General features: G+C 43.3%; 1 protein-coding gene across 1 annotated transcript; it reads left to right on the top strand.

Moving 5' to 3' along the window:
• The first annotated feature begins 11,268 nt into the window (after nt 1-11,268).
• klhdc8a (kelch domain containing 8A) lies at nt 11,269-20,670 on the top strand. Its single transcript, XM_076140855.1, has 7 exons — nt 11,269-11,433; nt 11,521-11,731; nt 13,327-13,491; nt 13,610-13,828; nt 19,072-19,173; nt 19,315-19,463; nt 20,617-20,670. Exons 1-7 carry the CDS (start codon nt 11,269-11,271, stop codon nt 20,668-20,670), a joined length of 1,065 nt encoding a protein of 354 aa, XP_075996970.1.
• The last annotated feature ends 1,728 nt before the right edge of the window (nt 20,671-22,398 follow it).

The following is a 22,398-nucleotide window of genomic DNA, read 5'->3' as shown; positions in this document are numbered from 1 at the left end:
AGAGAGAGAGAGAGAGAGAGAGAGAGAGAGAGAGGGAGAGAGGGAGAGAATGATGGTGTTATAATCAGGCTATGTCCCCTGAGGCAGACAGCATTGCTGACAGAGAGTTAGTATTCATTTTCAGAGCAGGATTTCTGGGCCAGTGCCCCTCTGTCTTGCTTAAGAAAATAAGAAACCGAGATGGGAGACACAAGAGCCATAAAAATGACCCGGCGAGTGAAAACAAAATAGAAAGAGCAGCTTCCTTTTCTGCATGATGCAACAGGGATTAGCCTGAACACACTGTGCTTATGGACGGGTGACTTGGCTGGGATGCGGCTCCTCTCACTGCATGTGTGAATGTTTTAAAATTCCTCCTTGATCAGCAGCTATGGGATGTGATATGGTGTTAAAATAAGGCTCTAGAAATAATAGGGTTCACACACCTTTTTCCCCAGCCAGGACTGTGAATTATTAAACAATATGTACAAGGAAAGAAAATACCTCTGAGGGCTGCATACCCTCTGAGAAGTGTAACTGGAATATTCAACACAAAAATGGAAAGGAAATCATCTCATCAATATTTCAGATAATTATTTCATTACTAGAAAACATTTCCCATTCAAAAACAGTTTATGATACATTTTTATTTTCTGTTTTTGTCTTTTTGCATCGTTGGATTTCTCTCCAGCTACAGGTAATGGAACGCTCCCCACAGTCGTAGTGGCACCATAAGCCCCATCTACACAGGTGTTGCCCAGTGGCCAGTAGCGGTACTGCAGCCGTGAAGGCAGTGAACCCCCAACCAACCTACGGTCATATTTGTCTGTCCAGCACCTGGATTTGACCTTTAAAGTTCTTTAAACAAAGTATGTTCTGTAAGTGTAGAGTTAACTTAACTTTAAATCCTCCTTATCTGACCAGTTAAAAGTCTGACATGTTGCTGCTTCAAAGTGTTTTAATGACTTCATTTATTATTTATCCTACTTGTCCCTCAGTCAAATTCAAATTAGGGAAATTAAGTTTAGGCTGAGGTTTTTAAAGAGCATGAATGCGTTTATTTACCACATATATTCATTTATTAAATCACTGATCTGTTGATGTTTCCAAGCAGAAATCCAACTCTAATGTTGCTCTATCACCCTGATAACAGTCTGAACGTCTTCATTCTGCATTTTTGGCTCTTTCCTGTTGTGACAAACAATGATTAAATAATGAGAATAAGATGTGATTGTCACCTAGATAGAGAAACGTCGATTAATTCATATTTCCTTGAATTTCTACCAACTGGGAGAAACACAAAAAGACGTTCAGTTAAAAATAAATATCACTTTCATGCCAGATATGAATGTCACTCAGCGCCGCTCAGCCAAATATAGGTTATCGGCAGAACAAACAGTCTCCCGCTCTGGATTGTACCATTTAAAGGATGAATGTGAACTTGGATGAGATGAGATGAATTCTTCATCTCTGACCCACATAATGGCGATGCCTGCGCCCCGGTGATCGGAGCTCCGTGTGCCGCAGCCCGTTCCTCCGCTCCGAGCTCCCGGTTTGCCCTCCTGCCTCCCGTCTTCATCCGCGATTCCGATTCCTCCTCTTCCTCTCTCCTCCTCTCCTCTCCTCGTCTCTTCTCTCCATCTCGCTGGCAGAAGGAGGGAGAGGCGGCGGCGGCGACGGTGGCGGCGACGACTGACACCGAGCGAGAAGCGACGGGAACGACAAAGTAAGTGGGCTGAGAGAGGAAACGAACGGGGGACTCGATCAGTCGTTCTGTGAGACTCTCCAGACGATTAAAAAAAAGCGGGTTTACGGGTTTACAACATTCCAGGCTCAGTTAAAAAGTAATGTCAACTACTATTCTACACGAGCTTGATCCCGTTACTCGTTACATGACTCCTCCACTGGGGACACACAGTGATCTCATGTCTTTATTGCCTTTATTGAGTCTTGCAGCAATACTTCCAACTTTGAGCTCCTGTTTCCTCACTAAACAGGAAATGAAACAGCCTTAGACTCCAGAATAAGGTGTTTATAAGACAATCGAGTCAGAATTAGAGAAGATGACGTCCTATTCTATGTCAGCAGCCACTGATTGCACTTCCTAATTAGCATACAGTAGTGTCCTCCATTAGTCTGCACTCATGTAGTTGCTTCATTATGGATGGCTGCACTTGAAGTACACTGTGGTTCACGCTGCTCCTGGGTCATGCAGTCAGTTTGATTTGTGACGCTGAGGTAATTCAGTGTGTGGGCTTTCAAATGAGCCCCCAACACGCTTGAATGACTTGATTCCTGTTGTGAAGAAATAAAGGCCTGTTTATGATTTACAGTAAGGAGAGAGAGAGAGAGAGAGAGAGAGAGAGAGAGAGAGAGAGAGAGGAAGACAGAGAGAGAGACGCCATATTAGGCACCAAATGTACAAAGGTGCAGGTCACCGCTTGCTCACAGATACACACCAGGATCCACCAGGAAGTGTAAAGAGTTAAAGAATATACCACAGGTTGCACAAAATAAAATAATATAAAAACTTCCCATTCAATGCAGGGGTTGTTTGTCATTTCTCATAGGTTCCAATAGTAATTTTTCTCACTGTGTGCAAGTAATTGTAAAGAAGAGAGTGTAATAGTGTCTCTTAACGGCGCCTCTGTGTGCCGTGGAGCCAGCGTGCTCCATAAATGCCTATAGGAGCCCCGACGTCAGCACATCTGAAGCTGAATCCACTGTTGCGCCTCAGCGTTCACAGACACTTGGGCTGAGAAAAAGTCTGGAGCTTCTCAAACTTCCTTGCTCATCCGGACTGTTGTTTATTCCGGATCAGTGGATGGTGATTGATATGACAGGCCCGGCGTTTGCAGTTTGTTGATGATGTGAATATAAACGACTTTTGAAAGGTCACTTATTGGATGTGGACACACTTGTCTGTCTGGTCCGGACTCATGACAGATAAGAATGTCGTCCCTCCCTCTCTCTCTCTCTCTCTCTCTCTCTCGCTCTCTCTCTCGCTCTCTCTGTTTCTCAGTTTCTCCTGTCACATTTTACTTTTCCATGCTGTTTTCTGAAGGTGGAACTCTTCACTCCCTCACATTATAATTGCAGCTCTAAAGCGTCATGCTCTGGTGTTTCAGACAGAAGGTGGGTGGAAACACAGATAACCTCTTTGTCCAACTCAAACTATCCATCTTAGATAAACGTTTCTAAGTTACACCCTCTAAAAACTTGAAATGTAACCCTGTGTGGCATCATCTCACTTCATCTGCTCGTCACTACATGTCCTCTCTTCACCTCGCTCCCTCCTCCTCCTCCTTCGTTGTCTCAGAACGCATAGATCACTTCTATTCACACGCACGTAAACCACTTTAATCGACTTTAAGCGTAGTGTGCGGGAGCTTATGTGAAATCAACGGGAATTGATACCATACACACATTATGGCGCTCGTACTTATAAGGCAAACGTTGGGGGAATGGAGCTTCGTCCTGTCAACGTTTGGAGGAATGTGTGAGGTGAATCAGGGCTGCTGTTGGAATGAGTCTGGTCTGGTCGCCTATGGAGCTAGACTGGAGGGTTTTTTGGAGACTGTGCAGGTAAAACATTCACTGCACAGTTTGCAAACGCTTGATGGCTCATCTGTAACTGTTCCAAAAATAAATGGAGGTCCAGCAGCTATAGGGAGGTGATTACCAAGTCTGGGACGGCTTTAGTGTTCTTCTTCTCAAGAACTTAACGATGTGTTAACAGACTGAGGGTGAGGCTGCCTTGTTTCTGTGTATTTGTAGCGCAGGGTGATGAAAAGCCAGGCTGTCTGCTGTGATAAAACACACACACACACACATTGTCCACGCTGCCTTTTCTCTGCTACACACAGACAGAGAGGAGAAACACAAAACTTTGTATTCTTCCCCGTCCCTGAACACAACTATCACCCTAAACAAACTTTGCTGTAGAAGTCCCAAAAAAAAAGCAATCACCTACAAGCGCCAAGTTCTTCTCACCGCGAGCGACGACCATTCAATCTGTCTCTTGAAATTGATACACTCACACACACACACACACACACACACACACACACACACACACACACACACACACATACAGGGAGAGACACAGCACATTTAGAAAACCATAAAGTCCAATTCTGCTGACTACAGATAGGTTTTCCATTCTCTTTCTCTCTCTCTCTCTCTCCCTCCCTCTCTCTCTCTCTCTCTCTCTCTCTCTCTCTCTCTCTCTCTCTCTCTCTTTATCGCATAGTAATTACTTGTGCGGCCACAGGGATTAAGATGTCCCCATCTCCCCTCTGTAATAGAGCTTGTGCTCCACATAACCCTTTAGCTTAGCCACTCAGTCTCTATCACTCCCCTCATTAAGCCATCCCTACCTCTCATTACCCCCCAATGTAATATCCTCCATCCATTAACTTGTCCCTCCTCTACTCGCACCCCCTGCCCCATTTCTCCAGCCTCTCCATCTCTCCTTTTGCGTCCTCCCTCCATCTTTTCTCATGCTTCTTCCCCCCCTCCGCTCACGCCTTTACTACCTTGCCACAGTGGATCAGCTCACTCTAATTTGACTCCTACACAGCCGTCTGAAAGGAACTGGAGCCTGAATGAGTGTGTGCCAGAGAGGTTGCGCCTTTAGGGAAACAATACAGTGCAGGAGTGAATTTTATATGCATTGTTCTTGCATAACCGTGAGCCGTGCACATGTTCTCGGGTGCACGGATGCTGAGCAGTGTCCGTGCATACATCAGCACTGCTTCCCTCAGCTCTGTTAATGTTTGCATGTTTCAGAGCGCCTGTGTCTATTTGTGTATCCCGTCTCCATGGCTCCTGAACCAGCTGAATGTAAAGTGCTTGGAGCTACTTCTGATTTTTTATTTGGCTTCATCTGCTTTTAGCATTCAGCATTGGACTCAAACTGGCAGCGACGTTACCTGCGCTTATCAAAGCACGCGTGGGTTATGAACAGGATGTGTGTGTGTGTGTGTGTGTGTGTGTGTGGATATATGTTGTTTTCTATGTGTTTATGTTTATGTACATGATGGATTACAAGATTTTAGAGAGTGAGTTAATAGTCAGCTACCACATTTCATTAAAAGGGGGCAAGCATACATATCTGAGTATTCTTTAATGCACATTGACTCACTTCTACACTACTGTGCACACTGATGCTGTTTTAGCTGTAGTTTACAGGTGTACATGTTCCAGTGTACTGTACATCCCAATGTCAGTTACAACAGTACCAAGCTCTAAAGTCAACAACGACAACACTGAGGTCATCCAAGCTAACAGAGTTAAAACAATTATCAAGCTAACAACAACAATGTCACACTAACAAAATAATATAAACCTTGTGTAATATTTATTCATCTTCTAGTTCATCTGTTGTGTGTCAGACTTTTAATCAAGTTGCAAATTAAATTGGCATCAAATTGGCATGTAATCTTGTGTTGTGTGTATTTACCGTTTGTTAGATCCATTATTGTGTGTGTGTGTGTGTGTGTGTGTGTGTGTGTGTGTGTGTGTGTGTGTGTGCGTGTGCGTGTGTGCATGTGTGTGTGTGCGTGTGTGTGTGTGTGTGTGTGTGTGTGTGTGTGTGTGTGTGTGTGTGTGTGATGGGTGGTCAGTGAAGTGGCCTAATGAACTGCTCGAGGAAAAGCAGAGAGAAAGCAATAAGTGGTCTCTTGTTTCCTCCATAACATTGTGACATGCTCGAGTTGCTACGGAGACAATGTCCTCATTTTTACAGCAGCTGTAAGACAAACAAATACACACATAGGCAGAGGGGGGGGGAGGCACTGTGAGGTGTTTGCCTTTTATGGCAGATAAGAGAAACACCAACTGCTCCCTAACACCTTCTGCCAACAATCAACCACGACCGATTTAGAAACAGCGCTCTCATTATAGAACCTGAGCCTTCCTCTGCCAGATTTAGGCTGCGGAATAACTTCATCAGTACCAACAACCGAGCCAGGAGCAGCTGGGCCGGAGCAGTTTGCCATTTAAATCATCCATCAAACATGTAAATGTGAACAGTGTGTAAATATCAGCGTGGTCAGCCTGGTGATGGGTGCAGGTATTTGTCCTGCTCAGTAATATTAATATGCCACATTGTTGGTGCTCACCAAGGTGTCTCTTTATCTTCTGGGTATGATTTATTATATCTGTACTCGTGTCCAATAGAGATAAGATTTCCAAACATCTGTGACTGGCTCTCTTTGCTCCCTGGAGGCTGAGGAATGCCATCTCTTTATATGGCCTATTGATCCAGAGGTCAGCTCACACACACACACCCAGTGTGGCGTCTTGGATGAGCAACTCTCTGCAGTGCAGACGCCTTCAGACCTGAGCTTCCTACTCTGTGCTGTTTATGCAGCACATTTACATAATCCTGTGCAGACCGGTGGATCAGCAGGAGCTCAACAGTCACATAGCCCAGAGCTTCATCTCATCCTCAAGCTGACCAGCAGCCCAAAGTCTGCAACCACACCTGAGAGCTGAGAGCCAGGTGAGTTTCAGATGAGCTGAGCTCCATATCTGCGCTAGAAAGAGGCTCACTATATTCACATTGTAATGGACTCTATGCTGGCATGATGCAAGAACGGTGTTGCAAAGAAATGCAAAGTATCGGTGCCTGTAGGTTTTTCAAATAACTGTTCAACCTTTGACTGTTCTGTAGCTTTATCAGTCTCCTGTGCTCGACAAGATGGCAGCTCTTTCATCCAAACGTGTGCTGAAGGTGCAGCTGTCTTGTCCAAAATCTCAGATAAGTTTTGACACTAAAGTCATCTGGACATTGCTCTGAAATGCCTATTTTGCTTGGAACAACTCAACAATCATAGTTCTAGAGTTCAAGACATTCAAGTGTCTGGAATGTCACGGGAGCGTTGACTCATTGTAATGAGAAGAAATGGACAAAGGCTGGATTTTATACTTTTCTGTATTTCAATAGGAAAGCGATCAAGCCACACTGACTTGCCACCATTCATACATTGAATAGCCGGTGATGGCTCTTTGATTGTTCAGGCAGGATACCGATAAAGAGAATGTAGATCAATAACATCCTGATACTGAGATGTGTGAACGTGAGCTACAAGCTGCTGAATAGTAATCGTCAAACTATGTGGACTGAACTTATGTAAGCCATCAATCTTATCTTTGGGTGAGCGTTATTCTCCCTAAAGTTATATGTATCTGCATCAGCAGTAGGTGGTTGCTGCGAAGCTCCTGGCCTGTGCTGAACTTTAGCAGATAAGACTTGTTTGAGCCAAAGCAGTGCTGACTGTTTCTCTCTCAGGGAAGTGGAGCTGATATTGAAGCTCTGGGGGACAAATTCAGCATTGGTAGAACCAGGCCAGTGTAAAAAAGCTGTGAGAGTGATAAAGTCAGGACATTTTATACCTGCCCACACACACGAACACACACACACACACACATGCAAGAAAATACTCTTTGGCAAGTTTGACGGTATGAGGTCAGATACAGACTGCAGCACAGATGCACTGTTTGAATACAGCAGACTAATTAAATGCAAATCAGTAAATGGTCCCTCAGTGAACTGCTTACACTCAAGGAGAGAGAGAGGGAGAAAGAGAGAGAGAGAGAGAGAGAGAGAGAGAGGGAGAAAGAGCACAGATGGCGCAGCAGAAAGTCAACTTCAATATAAAACACGAACATTGACCTCAAGCAGAGGTCAGTTTTACACCAGACTGTGGCATTTTATTGGATATCAAAACAACAGATTACTGCACCAAAAACAAAACTACAATCAGTAATTCCATTAAAGAGCTTTCTCACATCAAAACCCAATTTGTTAGACAGACTTGCTTTCAAAAACAAGGATTAAAGAGAGAGCTAAAGGCAGGGAGGGAGGGATTAGAGATGATTAAAAAAAATTCAGATTGAGTCTGGATTGCCGTATTTCTGTTATTTGTTGGTACTGCTCCATAATTCTGGATATTTTCAATGGATTTGCTTGCTTAGTGTGTGTGTTATTCCAATACAGTAACTAGTCAACAAGTGCAGTTGATTCTGAATGTGTCAAACCATCAGCGATAGAGGAGACTCACACATTGTCTTTGGAAATGTCATGGTATTATCTATTTTCACTCAGTTTGCACAGCAGTACTCGAGCAAGATGCAAAGTTTTCCAAATGAAAGACAGGAAAGAAGCATGTGTGTATACGTCCCATTCAAAGTGTCATCTAAGCTGTTACATATCTGTGGAAGTGAAAGCCAATGACTCATGGTATAGATATAGAAATGAAACCTCCTGGTGATCTATGAGCCATCTTCTGCTGTTGTCTCAAGATGTGATAGCGTCACTGAGACAACATTCTCCTCTCCAGATAAACTAATACATACACTTGATCAAAAATCCATACCTGCAGTGTTCACTTCATCAATGTGCACTTCAGCACTTTCCACCAGATGATTCAATTGGCTGACGTAGTGTTGCGTCTCAGATCAACCCCCGGTAGCCGGACTAGCTTCAGATTCGCCGTCTTTACCGAAAAGATTTTTCAGAGCAATACATTTTTAATTCTTAACTACTGCTGTGACTAATAGCATAGATATTAGATGGATTAAATTTTGTGATCCGTGGAAAGGAGCGCATGATGCACAGATGCCCTGAAACAAAAGCATCACCTGAGCCTCTGTGAAGGTAAAGGTTAATGCATCACAAGTGGAAAACAACATTTCACTGGTTCGACTCTTTTTAACAACTCCAGTTGACCAAGTATTATGGCTTCTTGAAATTCTCCATCTTCAAATATTTTTCAGTCTAATTCATTCGCTTGAACTTTCACCAAAGTAAATAAAGAATCTTTTTTTTTTTTTTCTTCTGGCTTATTTGAAAACAAAACTATTAAAACTATATTATGGTAATTTATAATTTTAATAGAATCTAACTGCTTAAGTTGCGTTTCGACTTGAAAGAGTAATATTGGATTTCTATCTTCCGGGCCAGATTAATAAGGGATTAACTGACATGCCTGTGTGCTGCAGTGATTTTAGGAGTCATAAATATTCCAGTTTGTCATATGAAATGTTATTACCGTCTGGGTTTGTGTCGTGGCTCGGGGTGAGTTTTTACACACTATTTATTTGCATATTTATGTATTTAAGGTCCATTACCATGACAACCAAAAAAAAAGAGTTCCGATCCTCGTCGCCCACTAAGAAAAAACTGCATTAATTGTGAGATATTTATTGTCTTTGACACCAGGTTGGATTGTTAACAAGAACGACAAGAGCGCCTGAAATAAAATTAACAAGCCCTTCATTATACTTAATTTAATGAAGGTGATGTTTTTTTCAGGGCTTTTCTTTTAGGGTGCCTGTGCCCACAAAGAGAGAGCAGCAAAGTGCAACTACACAACCTAATTAAAAGTTTCAAGTTAGAGACACGCTGATAGTAAATGACTTGAACCGATGCTGGTGGGCTTACTGTTGATCTCAAGCTGTTCAAGCAGTTAATTAAAAAAAAAGGTGTAGCGAACCAAATCGTTTACAGATTGCAATTAATGTGCTCAGTGAATCAGGCTGGGAGAGAACTATCCTGCCTCGTTAGCAAGTGTGTGCCTGCCAGGGTCGGGCCTATAGGAAAGCAACCGCCTGTGTTTGTTTTTCATCCTTTTTCATAAGCGGTTATTAACGCCAAACCATGCGATAAGCAATCATGTTTATAAAAAAAAGGAAAAGAAAGGAAAAGCTGCATTTTCATGTCCACAGATTATAGCCTAACTGTTGCTATGGCAACCCCCTCGCGCACACACACCGAAATAGGGGAGATTTTGTTTTGAAGGACAGGCCTCTCTTTATCTTCACCCTTCATCCTTTATTGTACCGTTCTGTGAGGATGATCAAAGGTATCACAGGCAGACAAAGCGTGGAGATGAAACAGAGGAAGATGGACAGAGAGAGAGAGAGAGGAGTGTGGAGTAAAGGGAGATGTAAACGTTTTTTAAAAATGAGCTGCAGAGAGTGTGTTAAATGACTGCTCTCTTCATTCTTCATTTAATAGCAGTCAGATGGAAATGCATTCTCCTCCTCAGGATGATCTCCAAACAGCTGCCAAGCACGTGCACACGTACACAATGGCGTCTGTGATCCCGGTCACACAGGGAGCACTCGGGGTGATGTGGTCCGCACAGCTTGACAGAGTGGGTTTATTTCCAGTGTTTCTTCCCACAGCACTGACAGACATCTTCCTCCTCCTCCTCCCCCCCCCTGTTCTTCACTCAATGGAGGCGTGCAACAGTGGAACAGTGTGTAGGCAGGGGAAGTAGGTTACATGCAGGAAACAGAAATCACTGGAGGGATGACACAGGAGAACAACAGCGTGCATGAGATCAGAACGATAAGGGAAGAAACCTTAAGAGAAGACGTGCAGTGACAGCTGGGTTCCGCTCAGATTCAGCTGGGGGCTATATTTGTCTGAGGAAGACGTGGATGAGGATGAGGAGAAGCTTAGACTGACTCAGGTAAAACCGGAACAGCGGGCTTAAACTGCAGCGATATCCCTAATGTAAACATCTTCTCATACACAACCGAAAAAGATCATTGTTTCATTGTAAAACGTAGCATTTTTATTTTTTTCTCTAGGTAATTTGTGAGATCTGACCCTCTTTGATCTTGCGTAATACTGAACATGAGGTTTGGGAGTTAAATAATCTCTGTATCTGAAGTCAGAACTCAATCCTGCACATTAACTAAACAATTATACATTATTTCACCTTCAAGCCACAGAGTGAAAAGTAATCCTTTGTTAAAGGTCGATATCATGATGTGCATTCTGACTTTAATTAAAGGAGTCACGGCATGCAGGTGGGCAGCATCTGCTCTGCCAATCATCTCAGCCTGTGAGGTTAAACCGTCTCCTCTGTGTGTGAACACGCTCACATAATCTGATGAGACGTGATCCACCACGTGCTTTTCTTTGCTTAATCTCTCAGCGTTCACATCCTGTAGCCTGCTGTAATTATCCACCCGTATATCTCAACAGGAAGTGCAAACAACACTCCCCGCGTCTTTGTTTTTCACAGTGACCTCAGATGAAATTGCATCGCTGAATCTGTTCTCACCTTTTTTCTTGTGCAGGGTCCAGCGTGAGTTGGTGGACGGCCCCCAGGGAAAAGAGCACAGGCTGATACTGCTCACCTCTGCTTCACCTTCACACTGAGAGACCACCGCCCCCCCTCCTCACCCCCGGGCCCTGACCCCACTCTGCCCTCTCTCTGCCGGCTCTCTCTCTCTCTCACATCTCCACAGCACCGTGCTGAGGTCATGGCAGTGCCCTCAGCCCAAGAGTTTCATTGGCAGAGTCTGGCACCGCTGTCCAGCGGTCGTGTCTACCACACTCTGACAGAGGTGGGAGGTCAGATGTATATGCTGGGGGGGTGTGATGCTGCAGGGAGGCCCTGCCCCGCCCTGGAGCTCTACTCACCAGAGGTTGGAGCAATTTAAAGCTGTATGTTGTCTCAGATAACAAACCACACTGGGGCATCCAAACTCATTGAGGCTTTTTGCTGTTCACAGGGAGATCGGTGGATGAGCTTGCCCTCCATGCCCACCCCTCGTGCTGGGGCCGCTGTGGCTGTGCTGGGGAAGCAAATCCTGGTGGTGGGAGGGGTGGGAGAGGACCAGAGCCCTGTGAAGGTGGTGGAGATGTACAACACAGAGGAAGGGAGGTGGAGGAAGAGGAGCGCACTTCGTGAGGCTCTGATGGGAGTGTCAATCACTGTGAAAGGTCTGTGCTTTGTGCTCATCACTTGACCCAACGTTTTGACTGGATTCTCAAACTGTGACCAATCTCCACTCGCACAAAAGAAAAATCAAAATGTGACGGACAGATTGCTCTGAAATTTACATACACAACGTAAACACATTCTGACAGACGGAGGATTTTGAGTTCCTCCTCACAGGCAAGCCAGATATCACAGAAACTCTTCTCATATTGAACTCAAACTTCATATTTTGTTGAGCCATTTTAAAAAAACAAAAAAACAATTATTTCATCATTTCATTATAAAACATTGAGGAATAAATTTAGGAATATGTTTTAGTAGTTTTGTGTACCAGAGAGCTCTCATTAAAAGTTTCTCATTGCTGGAACTTGAATTCATCATAACTAGAAGCTTGGAGCTACAGAATCCTGAGTCCACATCATTAACTGAACCTATGATTACTCTCCCTAGAAGACTGTCAACATCCAGCATCAGAGCTCAGACTCACAGCTGTGTTTTGGGACGAATCCAAGACTCTATATAAATAAATAGTCCTTCAAAAAGAATCTACGAGAGACTTCATGTTCTATCCAGCGGCGAATCTATCAGTGTCGGCTGGAACGCAGATAGATGCTGCTGCGTGCCGAGCCTTATTGGGTGTGTGCAGACTGCTCTCCATCTCCCTGACCAGCCTTCGATCCCTGTTCCTCCTCTAACACACTTTCATCCCCAAATTCATCGCCATCAGCTGAAAACGAGACAAATTGTCTGTCAAAAAAAACCATCGATAGACTCGCATTAAAACAAATGTGGTACTTTTAAATGGATAGCTGCTCACCGAATCGACAAAATGATGCTATTTTTATTGGTATTTGTAGAATCTATAGTTTTGGAGATACTAGATAATGAATGTGTTTGGGGAAACTTTCTCACAGTGCACTGGGAGTTGAGGGTTTGGGGTTTGAGGTAAACTGATGAAAAGTAGGAATGATGAATTAAAAGATCTAAATGGTAAGAGAGGAATCGGCTCCATTCTTTTGCTGCAGTCTCCAATTCTGTTGTTTCTATGGAGCCGTTTCTTCGCATTGTCTCACCGCCCGCTCCCACTTCCATTCTCATGCTGGAGGTGTGATGCCAGCTGAGGTCTCTCGCATCTTTATTCTGTTGCTTTTCTCGCTGTCTCTCACTGTCTCCTCTTTAGTCACTCCCTGGCTTCTCATCCGACGCTTTCAGAAGCGCTGGGAAAAATAAAAAAGCAAAAGGAAAGGAAAAGAAATTCATCAGCATTGCCGTATCGTCTATGGAGGATTTGCTTTTGCTATTTTTTGGTGTTGATCAGCAGATTCCTAGTTGCACTGTTGCCACACAGACTCAAAGAAGGTCCTGGGTTCAAATCTTGCCAGCTGCCTCGAGTTTGCACTATTTCCCTAACGTCCTCTTGTTTTCAAATACATGCACATAGATGGATGGAATAATCTGATATAGTGAATGTTGTTATGGCCACAGCACCATGAAAGGGAATAGATGGGACACAGAGAATATATGGATGGACTTTCTAACCCAATGCCCATAAAGTCACCTTAGTGTTTTGTGTGTGTGCGCGTGTGTGTGTGTGTAGATGGCCGAGCTGTTGCTGTCGGGGGAATGGGTGCTGACCTGCTCCCTCGAAGCATCCTGCAGCAGTACGACCTTCGGAAGGACGTGTGGGCGCAACTTCCCCCCATGCTGACCCCCCGTTACGACACCACCACACACCTGCTGGGCAACAAGATCTACGTGGCAGGTGTGTGTGTGTGTGTGTGGTTACAGGAGCTTTCTCTCCCACGTTAGTCTTGTTCTGCATGTGCAAGTACCACATATCGTCTTTATTGTTACACTGATAAAGGAGAATGTTCTTGCAGGGGGCCGCCAGTGTAAGCGACCGGTCAAGGCCTTTGAGATGTACGATTCGGAGACGCGCTCCTGGACCGCGCTACCCATGATGCCCTGCAAACGCTCGTATGGGGGTGTGGTGTGGGATGGTGCAGGGAGGCTGTGTCTGCTGGGAGGACTGCGTCAGGGAGGGCTGCACCAGAGCTCCAAGTTCACCAAGAACGTCAACATCTTTGACACCAACCAAGGTAAGCAGAGAAGAGACAACACACTCAGCACTCAGGGGACACACTCTAACACACACACGCACACACACACACACACAGGCCTATTTTGAAGGGAGCTTTCATCTTTTATCTCCGTTTTTAACTGTTTTTTGACGTTTCATCAGGTTAGATTAGATAAAAACTTTAATTATGTCAGTGACAAAAATCCAATTTACAGCTCACATGCTATTACCATACTTGCCACGCCAGACAGTACTTATCATCCTATCACAACCGTAACAATAAACTCATTTATTTCCCACTGAAATTGAGATCCAGGGTCTTTGATTAAGCTCCAAACACTCCAAAAGACCTCGCTGTGCACAGATTCTGAATTGTACAGATGAGGTCATCGCTTTGATAGACTGTATGCAATCACACACATTACATCCCTTCAGTAATAATCTGACTTAATAGCTTTTTTATGTCATAACAAACCGTGTTTTAAACCGGTAAATGTATCTATACCTGGACTTTATTGCACCTATTGATAGTCTGTCATCTAATTGGAAGTAAACAAAAACGCTGAAAAATGTCTTGGATCTGCTTCAAGGTTCTTACCCTTTATCAACAATCCTGCAAAAACGAACAAAGTGAACATATAACCTCCTTGGTGGTGGTAATCTGAGATGACTGCAGCTTTTTCATCATCGAGAAGAACTTAATATGGGCTACAAACGGTTGTGGATGATGGATTTCGGCGAATATCCTCCATTACTCTCCCCCAGCAGAGAGTCTGGCCTTATCACATTAAAATGTATTGTGTGCAATTAATTGTCTTCCAGATGAAAAATATGCATGGCAGGGATTTTGCTCTTTGCAAGGACGCGAGAAAGGGAGCGGTGCCAAAATGAGACGCCAAATTGCATAAACACAACCTCAGCTGGCCGCAGGTTTCCACACCTCTTCACTGCTGCCTGGCAAAAACACCTTTCTGCACCTGCTCAGCAACACAACAAGAGAGTGTGTGAGGGTCTGACCCTCTGGGCATTTTTTGTGAATATATTTTGTAAATGGTCATAATGTTTTCACACTATTAGTGGAGCGGTCAGCTGTTTCAAGGCCACACATAATAGACAGCATTTTCATTTCTCCCTGATATTCTCTGCCCGAGCTTTATTTTTAGTAGCAAAAAACAGCATGAATATTAGTTGTGCCTTTGCTATCATACTAAGCATCCATTACCATTATCTTCATCAGAAAGTGTTTTCTCCTCAAATGACGCTCATTCCTCACCTCAGTCTGCCGTGTCCCAGCGCTGTGAGATGACTTATTACTCGATCTGGCAAAGACACCCCAGAGTAACAGGTGAACAAATTGAAGGGGGACCGGAAAGAGAAATGTGAGGGCAAAAATCGATAAGTCATTTTAGACAGGGGGGGATGTTCGGTCACACGCTGGGATTGGCTGAATGAAAGCCAAATAAAGCAGAATGGTGGGAGCGTTAATGTGAATGTATGATAGCGGCGTAAAAGTTTGTCTTGCGTGTGAGAGGGAAAGAACGAAAGAAAGGAAAAGCGTATTTACACAAACACAATGCTCACATGCATGCACGGGACCTCATATACTGATCCGTATCTATATGCAAGTGCACACACACACATACACATACACACACACACATTTACACAAAGCAATCGTACCCCCTTTCTCCAATCTAATTTTGGTGGAGATGAGATGGGAGATGAGCTGTGGAGGGAGGGCTGAGGATGAGGAGCGCTTTAAATTACAAGATCCAGAAACAGATTGCTTTATTATCCATCTCCAGCAATATCTTTCCCGCACACGCACACACACACACACACACACACAAGGCCATACAATCTGCTGTCACAAAGTAATATTCCATTACTGTTCCATTCCATAGCACCAGTATTAAGATTCATGCCTGTTAGGAGATGTTTTGGCATCGTGTGTAAAAGTGAAAGTGTAGTTAATAAAGTATGGAAATGTGGATAGAATTAACACAAAACGACTGCTTTAGAAAATTGCCTTAACATTTTGACATTTTGGGGAAACAATATCAGTTTAGCCTCTTTATCTCCGCCGCATAGACACGTCCCTGCTGGCTCCGGCTCAAACGCTAACCGCTCATTCAAACCCCCCATTCCTCATGTTGCAGTTGTCAGAATGAGCCTTTTATCAAACTGGTCTGGCTCCCTATCTTTGACTTATAATCCAAATTCTTTAACAACCAAACTCGTCTCATTCACCAGCATGCAAGATGGCAAACACGGTATTTCCCTAAAATGTCAGCGTTGCTCCAAATGTTTGGTTTAGTCAATGCTCTGTAAGAAAACATCTAGCAGAGCATGTTTAACAAGGATAATATGGTGTCTCCCTCTTAATTACAACTCAACAGTTTCTATGAGCACGAGGCAGTTTGCAGAGGACCAATTAGTAACACTTGTATTCGTATTCAACCCAAAAGAACAGATGGAATGGAATGCCAATGTTTGTTTTGGAATCAAACTGTAGCAATCTGCCACGTGCACAATGCCCAAAGTAATGGAATCACAGGCAGACAGAATCCACACAAGCATCGTTTTCAGTTTTAATCACAGGGACATTTTCAAAGAAGAGCTGTGTACCAAAAAACAAAATTAGCAGCACACAGAGTACAAAGCCCAGTCTGCTGAGAATCTCTTCATCTCCCTGACTCATTGTTATCCCCCCTTCCCTCTCTCTCTCTCTCTCTCTCTCTCTCTCTCTCTGGCTTCTCCTTGCTGCATCCCCTCCAGAGTAGAATAATGCATCGTGGTGTTTTCCCTGCATCCTGCAAAGGGAAATCTTTGAGCGAACCCCTTGTGTAATCCCTCCAAAACAAATAGGAATCAGGCTGCTGCTCCGTCTCAGAGGATTGGACCATAAGTCTGTAGTATGAGGTGTTGACAAAGCTGTAATTCAAAGAAGCAAAATCCAGCCTGTAACACATAAGCACTTTTCCATCTTGTATTCTGCACCCAGTTTGTTGTTTGGCCGGACATAAATGATGTTACATCCTATGAGAATGTTTCCCACAGCTACTGAACGAATGTGAATGAAATATAACAGGAGTAGCACATCAATGAGAAAGGAGAGATTTTGCTGTCACGTCTGATGAGTAAGAGTTGCCATTTTCCTCACTTCAGACATTGTGGACATAAATTCACTGCAGGAAGTCGCATCGGTGGACTAAAATGCAATCTCACTAGAGGATGTGTTGTCTGTCGAGTAACCTGGTATTAAAATGTGATCTCAGGATCCAGGATGCTGCAGCCGAGCTACTCTGTCAGGAAAGTAAAGAAGCTAAACTTCAAGTTCCTGGGAGAAAGTAGCTGCTGTAACTACATTGAAGGATTGTGAAGATCTGTACATGTATTTCTTTCCCCATTGCATTCCATAACAACTACTGTGATATCATACACAGTCTTGTCTGCGTGTGCGTGTGTCTGTGTGTGTTAGAACAGTGCGTGTCATCAACTCCCCATCATCAGGTCATCAAGTAGCAGTGTGGCTCTTCTTGATCAACACCTCGATGTGCAGAGAAAATAGTTTGTTACCAAAAAAGCCATACTGTTTTGAAAATTGCTACTGTCAAGCTACTGAAAGGGTAGCTAAGTTAGGAGCTGAGCTACTTCTGAGCCTCAATACCGGTTCTCATTACCGAACAGAGGGGACAGCATTGCAGTCACAACACGCTAAAAACTGAACTAACTAACTAAACTGAATAACACATCTGGATCCAAATTGAGTCCAAGTGGAGTCTCAACTTCTTGCTGTTTGTCACCTGGCTGCATGCAACACACACACACACACACACACACACACATGGAACCACAGGGTTTCTCTGATGGGGTTTCACAAATGATACACAACTGCCTGAGCAGATATGAAAGTTTCAGTGTAGCTCAGCCAGGCTGGAAACACGGCGGCTCTTCATCACACACTGCTGCACCGCGCAGGAAGGCCGGCCATCTGGCTGCTCCTCTTGCTTTGATTCTCAGTTTTCACGTTGTCGCTGCCTCTTGTTCACAACAAAAGGAAAGAGAGCACAAAATAAAAGAGAGCGGGAGAAACAGCAAGGGAAATACAAAAAGAAAGGAAGAGAGTGAAACGGTATAAGAGGTAAGAAAGGGAGACAGAGATAATGAGAGCAAGGTTGAAGATAAACACTGGGACGCTTGCTATCGCTTTCTCTCCTCAGCTATCTGTCTCTGTCTCTTCTCTTTGTAATTCCATCTCTCGCTCTCGCCTGTTTCCTTTCTCTCACACCCTCTCTCCCCCTAATGAAGTTATTTTTCTGTGTCTGTCACGACTCTCTCAGGCTTTAGGGTTTCGCTCGGCAGCGCACACAGCCGAGATGTAAAAGAGGAAAAACTCCCATAATATCCTACCGAGTGGAGAGGAGAGACATTACATCGCTGGAGTTTACATTCAATTCCATAATCAAAACAGTCACCTCTATGCTCCCTGTTTTAGAGAGAACATACAAGTGTCTGAGTAAGAGGAAGACAGGTTGGTTACAGCATCAGCATCAAAGCCTGAGTGTGTGCTTTAAATAAACCTCCGCCATACAACAAGTCTGAGCCTGTCCGCAAGCAATCCTATCAGTTCAGAGCGCACAAACAAAATTAGTTTGAGAGGTGAAAGGGGTTGTTAACAGGAATTCTGCATCTTGTATGTGGATGTTTAAAATAAATATAATTGCCTTGTCTTGTGATTACTTTTTGGTTCAGACAGGATGCAGCATATATACGGGGATAACGGTGAACAGTTTCACTTTCACTTCCCTCCTCAAACTCATTCATGTTGTGTTACAGATTTTTAAGCACATGACCGTGACTGAGTGTTGTGTTGTGCTGTTTCAAGTGTTTAAAAAATGAGCGCTGTAACCTCATGAGGAAGGTTGGAGTTCAGGTTTACTGCGTTATCCAGATAACTTTGCTGAACACAAACTATTCCTCTGACTCTCAACCCGGGTTAAGTGGAGCTGTCCAGTCCACTGTGGTGCTGATTTCGTTTTCACGCCTCTGTAACTTCTTTAGGGCGAGTGTGGGGTCATGTGTACTCTTTGATCAGCTCCAATCCAAAGTTCTTGACAGTGACACTCACAAGCTCAGTCAGAACTCATTTAAAGATTTACACACACACACACACACACTCACACACACACACACACACACACACACACACACACACACACACTGACACGCTCACTGCAGCTGTCGCTTTTTCCTCTGTAGGTGTTTGGTTGAAGTCGGAGGAGACGGTGGCGATGAAGACGAAGAGAGCTGACTTTGCAGCTGCTTTCCTGCGTGGACGGATGGTCGTAGCGGGGGGCCTCGGTAATCACATCGCAAACTTCTTCATCTGTTAATCAGCAAGGCACGTTGATGTGACATCTGTGTGTGTGTGTGTGTGTGTGTGTGTGTGTGTGTGTGTGTGTGTGTCTGCGTGTTTGTGTGTGTGTTACTTGTGTTTTTCAGGCCATGAGCCGTCAGCGTTAGACACAGTGGATGCCTTTCACCCTCAGAAGAAAAAGTGGGAGAGGTTGGCTCCCATGGGTGTCCCCCGATGCTCTGCTTCCTCCATCATCATCAGAGATCGCCTCCTAGTGGTGGGAGGAGTCAACCAGGTAAACTGTAGCTGTCTGTCTGACTTATTTATGAACAGTATCAGTGTGTTAGTGATACTTACAAACACTTTGTATCAAATGATCTCTATTCCAACACAACTGCAGTAGAAACTGGTGTCAGCAGGAGCAATGACTCAGATTCGCTTATCAGATTCCATTGTGCCAAGCGTAACAACAGTCTGCTGCTGTTATCAACACTGCTCGATGATAGACTGAGTCTGAGTAATCTAAATAGATGAACTCACATCAAACATCCAATTACTTTTCATCATAATTATGGGTATTTGTGTTGCAAAGACGTGGCTGTAATGAAAAATTGTTGATTTTCTCAGAGTAGATCGTTCACAGATAAATTAATTAATTTAATCAATTTAATTAATCAGTCTTGACGCTTTAACACACACATTAATTGAAAAGACATTAATTAATTACTTCTGATAATAATAATATAGACAAAGTTATTTGTTGTATAGACTCTTTTACAAAACAAATCGGGCTGAGAATGTGTTAAATCTAGAGCAGCGAATGAATAAAACAATTAAAACAAGGTTATAAATAGATTAAAAGACAAAGTTCCTAAACTTTCTCCCCAGACATTAACTGGAGGGAGAAACTTTCAACTTCTTTGGTCCAGTTTAAACTGGGGCAGCAGCTTTCTCTACCAGTAATGACCACTGTGGTGTCGAGTAAGAATCCCTGCATACAGCATATTTAGGCAATTTCATGTCATAAAATCTATTTTTTCTGTTTCGCTGATGTGCCAGTTTTCCTTTTTTTTCATGTTTTCATGTAATTATGCTTGTATGCACTTAAATTTAGCCTCAAAATGATCAAATCACTTCCTTCTCTGGCAGTAACGTATGAATTATAAATCTCTCTCTCTCTCATTCCAATCCTGTGCAGGTTGAATGAGGATGTAGGCAGTAGATGGTGATGCAGGAATCCATATGTTCCTATTGTTATTGACAGATATTTTGTGTTAAGGAAATTGTATTTTGTTGTAAATAGATTGGCATAGTTAACACACAGAAAGCCACCTGGAGTCAAAGGTTAAAGCATCAATCAATCTTGGACAAAATACTGAATGTTAAGACGTGAATCCAGCCATATATGTGGCCTTTGTCAATCTTTTCCGTTGCTGTGTCTCCCTCAGGTTCCGAGCTCGGCCCATGAGATCCTCTATGTGAAAGAAGAAGAGTATCTGTAGTCTGACGTGAAAATGTTGCAAAAACATCCACTTCCTCTTTCCTGTCCAGCCCTCCAGAACCAGACTAGTGCATCGTGTACAAAGTGAGGAAGGCAGGGACAAAGACAGAATCAGTCTACCTGGCTAAATAATTTCATGTAACAGGTAACACTGCCCCCTGCTGGGCTTTGATGACACTCACACACACATATGCACATGGACATGCATGCTTATGCACGGTGGAGGAGCTGGCTCTTTCTTTAAACATGTGAATCTTGCACTGTACTGTACGTTGTAGTGCATACTTGGCGATGGAAACATTTTGTAGCTTTCATGTCTAGGATTGTAGACAGAGAACACACACCGTATGTATGGAGGACCAATTTTATGGCCGTGTGTAACACAGTTAAGGCTGTTTGATTTCTACTGTGTGCAGATTGATTACAACTGAGCATTTTTAGATCATGACGAGAAATTCAGTTTGACGACGTGACAGCAATATGTGTATGTTTTATGATGACATATAGCACAAAAACTGGAGGAAGACTTCTTGTGTCCTAAGCTACAACAACATTTGCACTAAAGCAATTTACTGAATAGAAGCTGTTCTTGCTGTTATATATTGTAGTGATTACACTGAAAATGCTATAAGATCACTCTAACTGTACGTGTTGTAATGCAGTACACCGATAGAGCTATTAAGTTGTATCTATCAGAAGGTGTCGATGAAATGACAGCATGCTGTTAAATATGTGTTATGTTATGTTTAATATGCCTAGGTGAGCTTTTCGAGGCAAAACTCAGAAACTGTTTGAAGAGCACAAAGTGTACGCAATGGATTCCTGCAGCAATACAATTTCTTTCCCTTTTTCTTTATTTGTAGAAGTTGTGACATGCAGCGATGATTCTTGAGAATTGACCATTGTTTAATAAGACTGCTCTCAGGTTGTGTGTTTACAGAACACTTAGTGGTTTATTTTGTGAGGTGCCAGATAAACTGTATGTGACTGACCGGTGTTATATTTGCATTCATTACCAAATCAAACTAATGACAGTTGAATCAGGTCTGAAATGTTTTTGTTGTGTTTTTATTTCTTCATCATATCTCCTTGTTCTTGTTCAGAGGAAGTGAGAGATCATGTGTCTGTAGTTTGCGTTCTAGTCGTTATCCACTAGAGGGCGCTGGGCTCACACGATGTTAACTCTCCACCCAGTTCTTCTGTTATGCCGTAATGTAGTGCACACACCAGAGTTACAAACTGTCAGTGTGTTGTTACATAAGCAGAGGCGTTGTCCAGGTCGATTGGACAACAACCCCAAACTAAGACTGTGATAACCTGAAAAACAAAAGCATCAATTGTTGTGATTTTTGCTGAATGTTTATCTGCAGGTGAGGAATTGATGATGATGATGATGATGATGATGATGATGATGATGATGATGATGATGATGAGGATGATTATGATGATGATGATGATGATGATGATGATGATGGTGGTGATATTGGCTCCTATCTGGAAATTACGTTTAGGAAAATAACTTTATTTTGAAAATCCAGACTTGGTGAAGCTGCCTTGTCATTCGGTGTCTATTTCAGAAAGATGGACACACCACTTATTATCCACTTAAAATCCACTTAAGATTGAGGTTTTTAGGGCCCTAAGAGGTGCTTGATCATCAGAAGTGATTCATACGCAAAGTAATAGAGCTCTGAATGCTGCACTCAGGATGTTACCGCGAGGTTTGTAC

This window comes from Genypterus blacodes, unplaced genomic scaffold (genome assembly GCF_046128005.1).
Source record: "Genypterus blacodes isolate CSIRO-AG114 ecotype Tasmania unplaced genomic scaffold, CSIRO-AGI_Gbla_v1 ptg000017l_1, whole genome shotgun sequence".
Lineage (NCBI taxonomy): Eukaryota > Metazoa > Chordata > Actinopteri > Ophidiiformes > Ophidiidae > Genypterus > Genypterus blacodes.
Note: the sequence above shows the minus strand (reverse complement) of the source record. Positions and strands in the feature narration are given on the sequence as shown.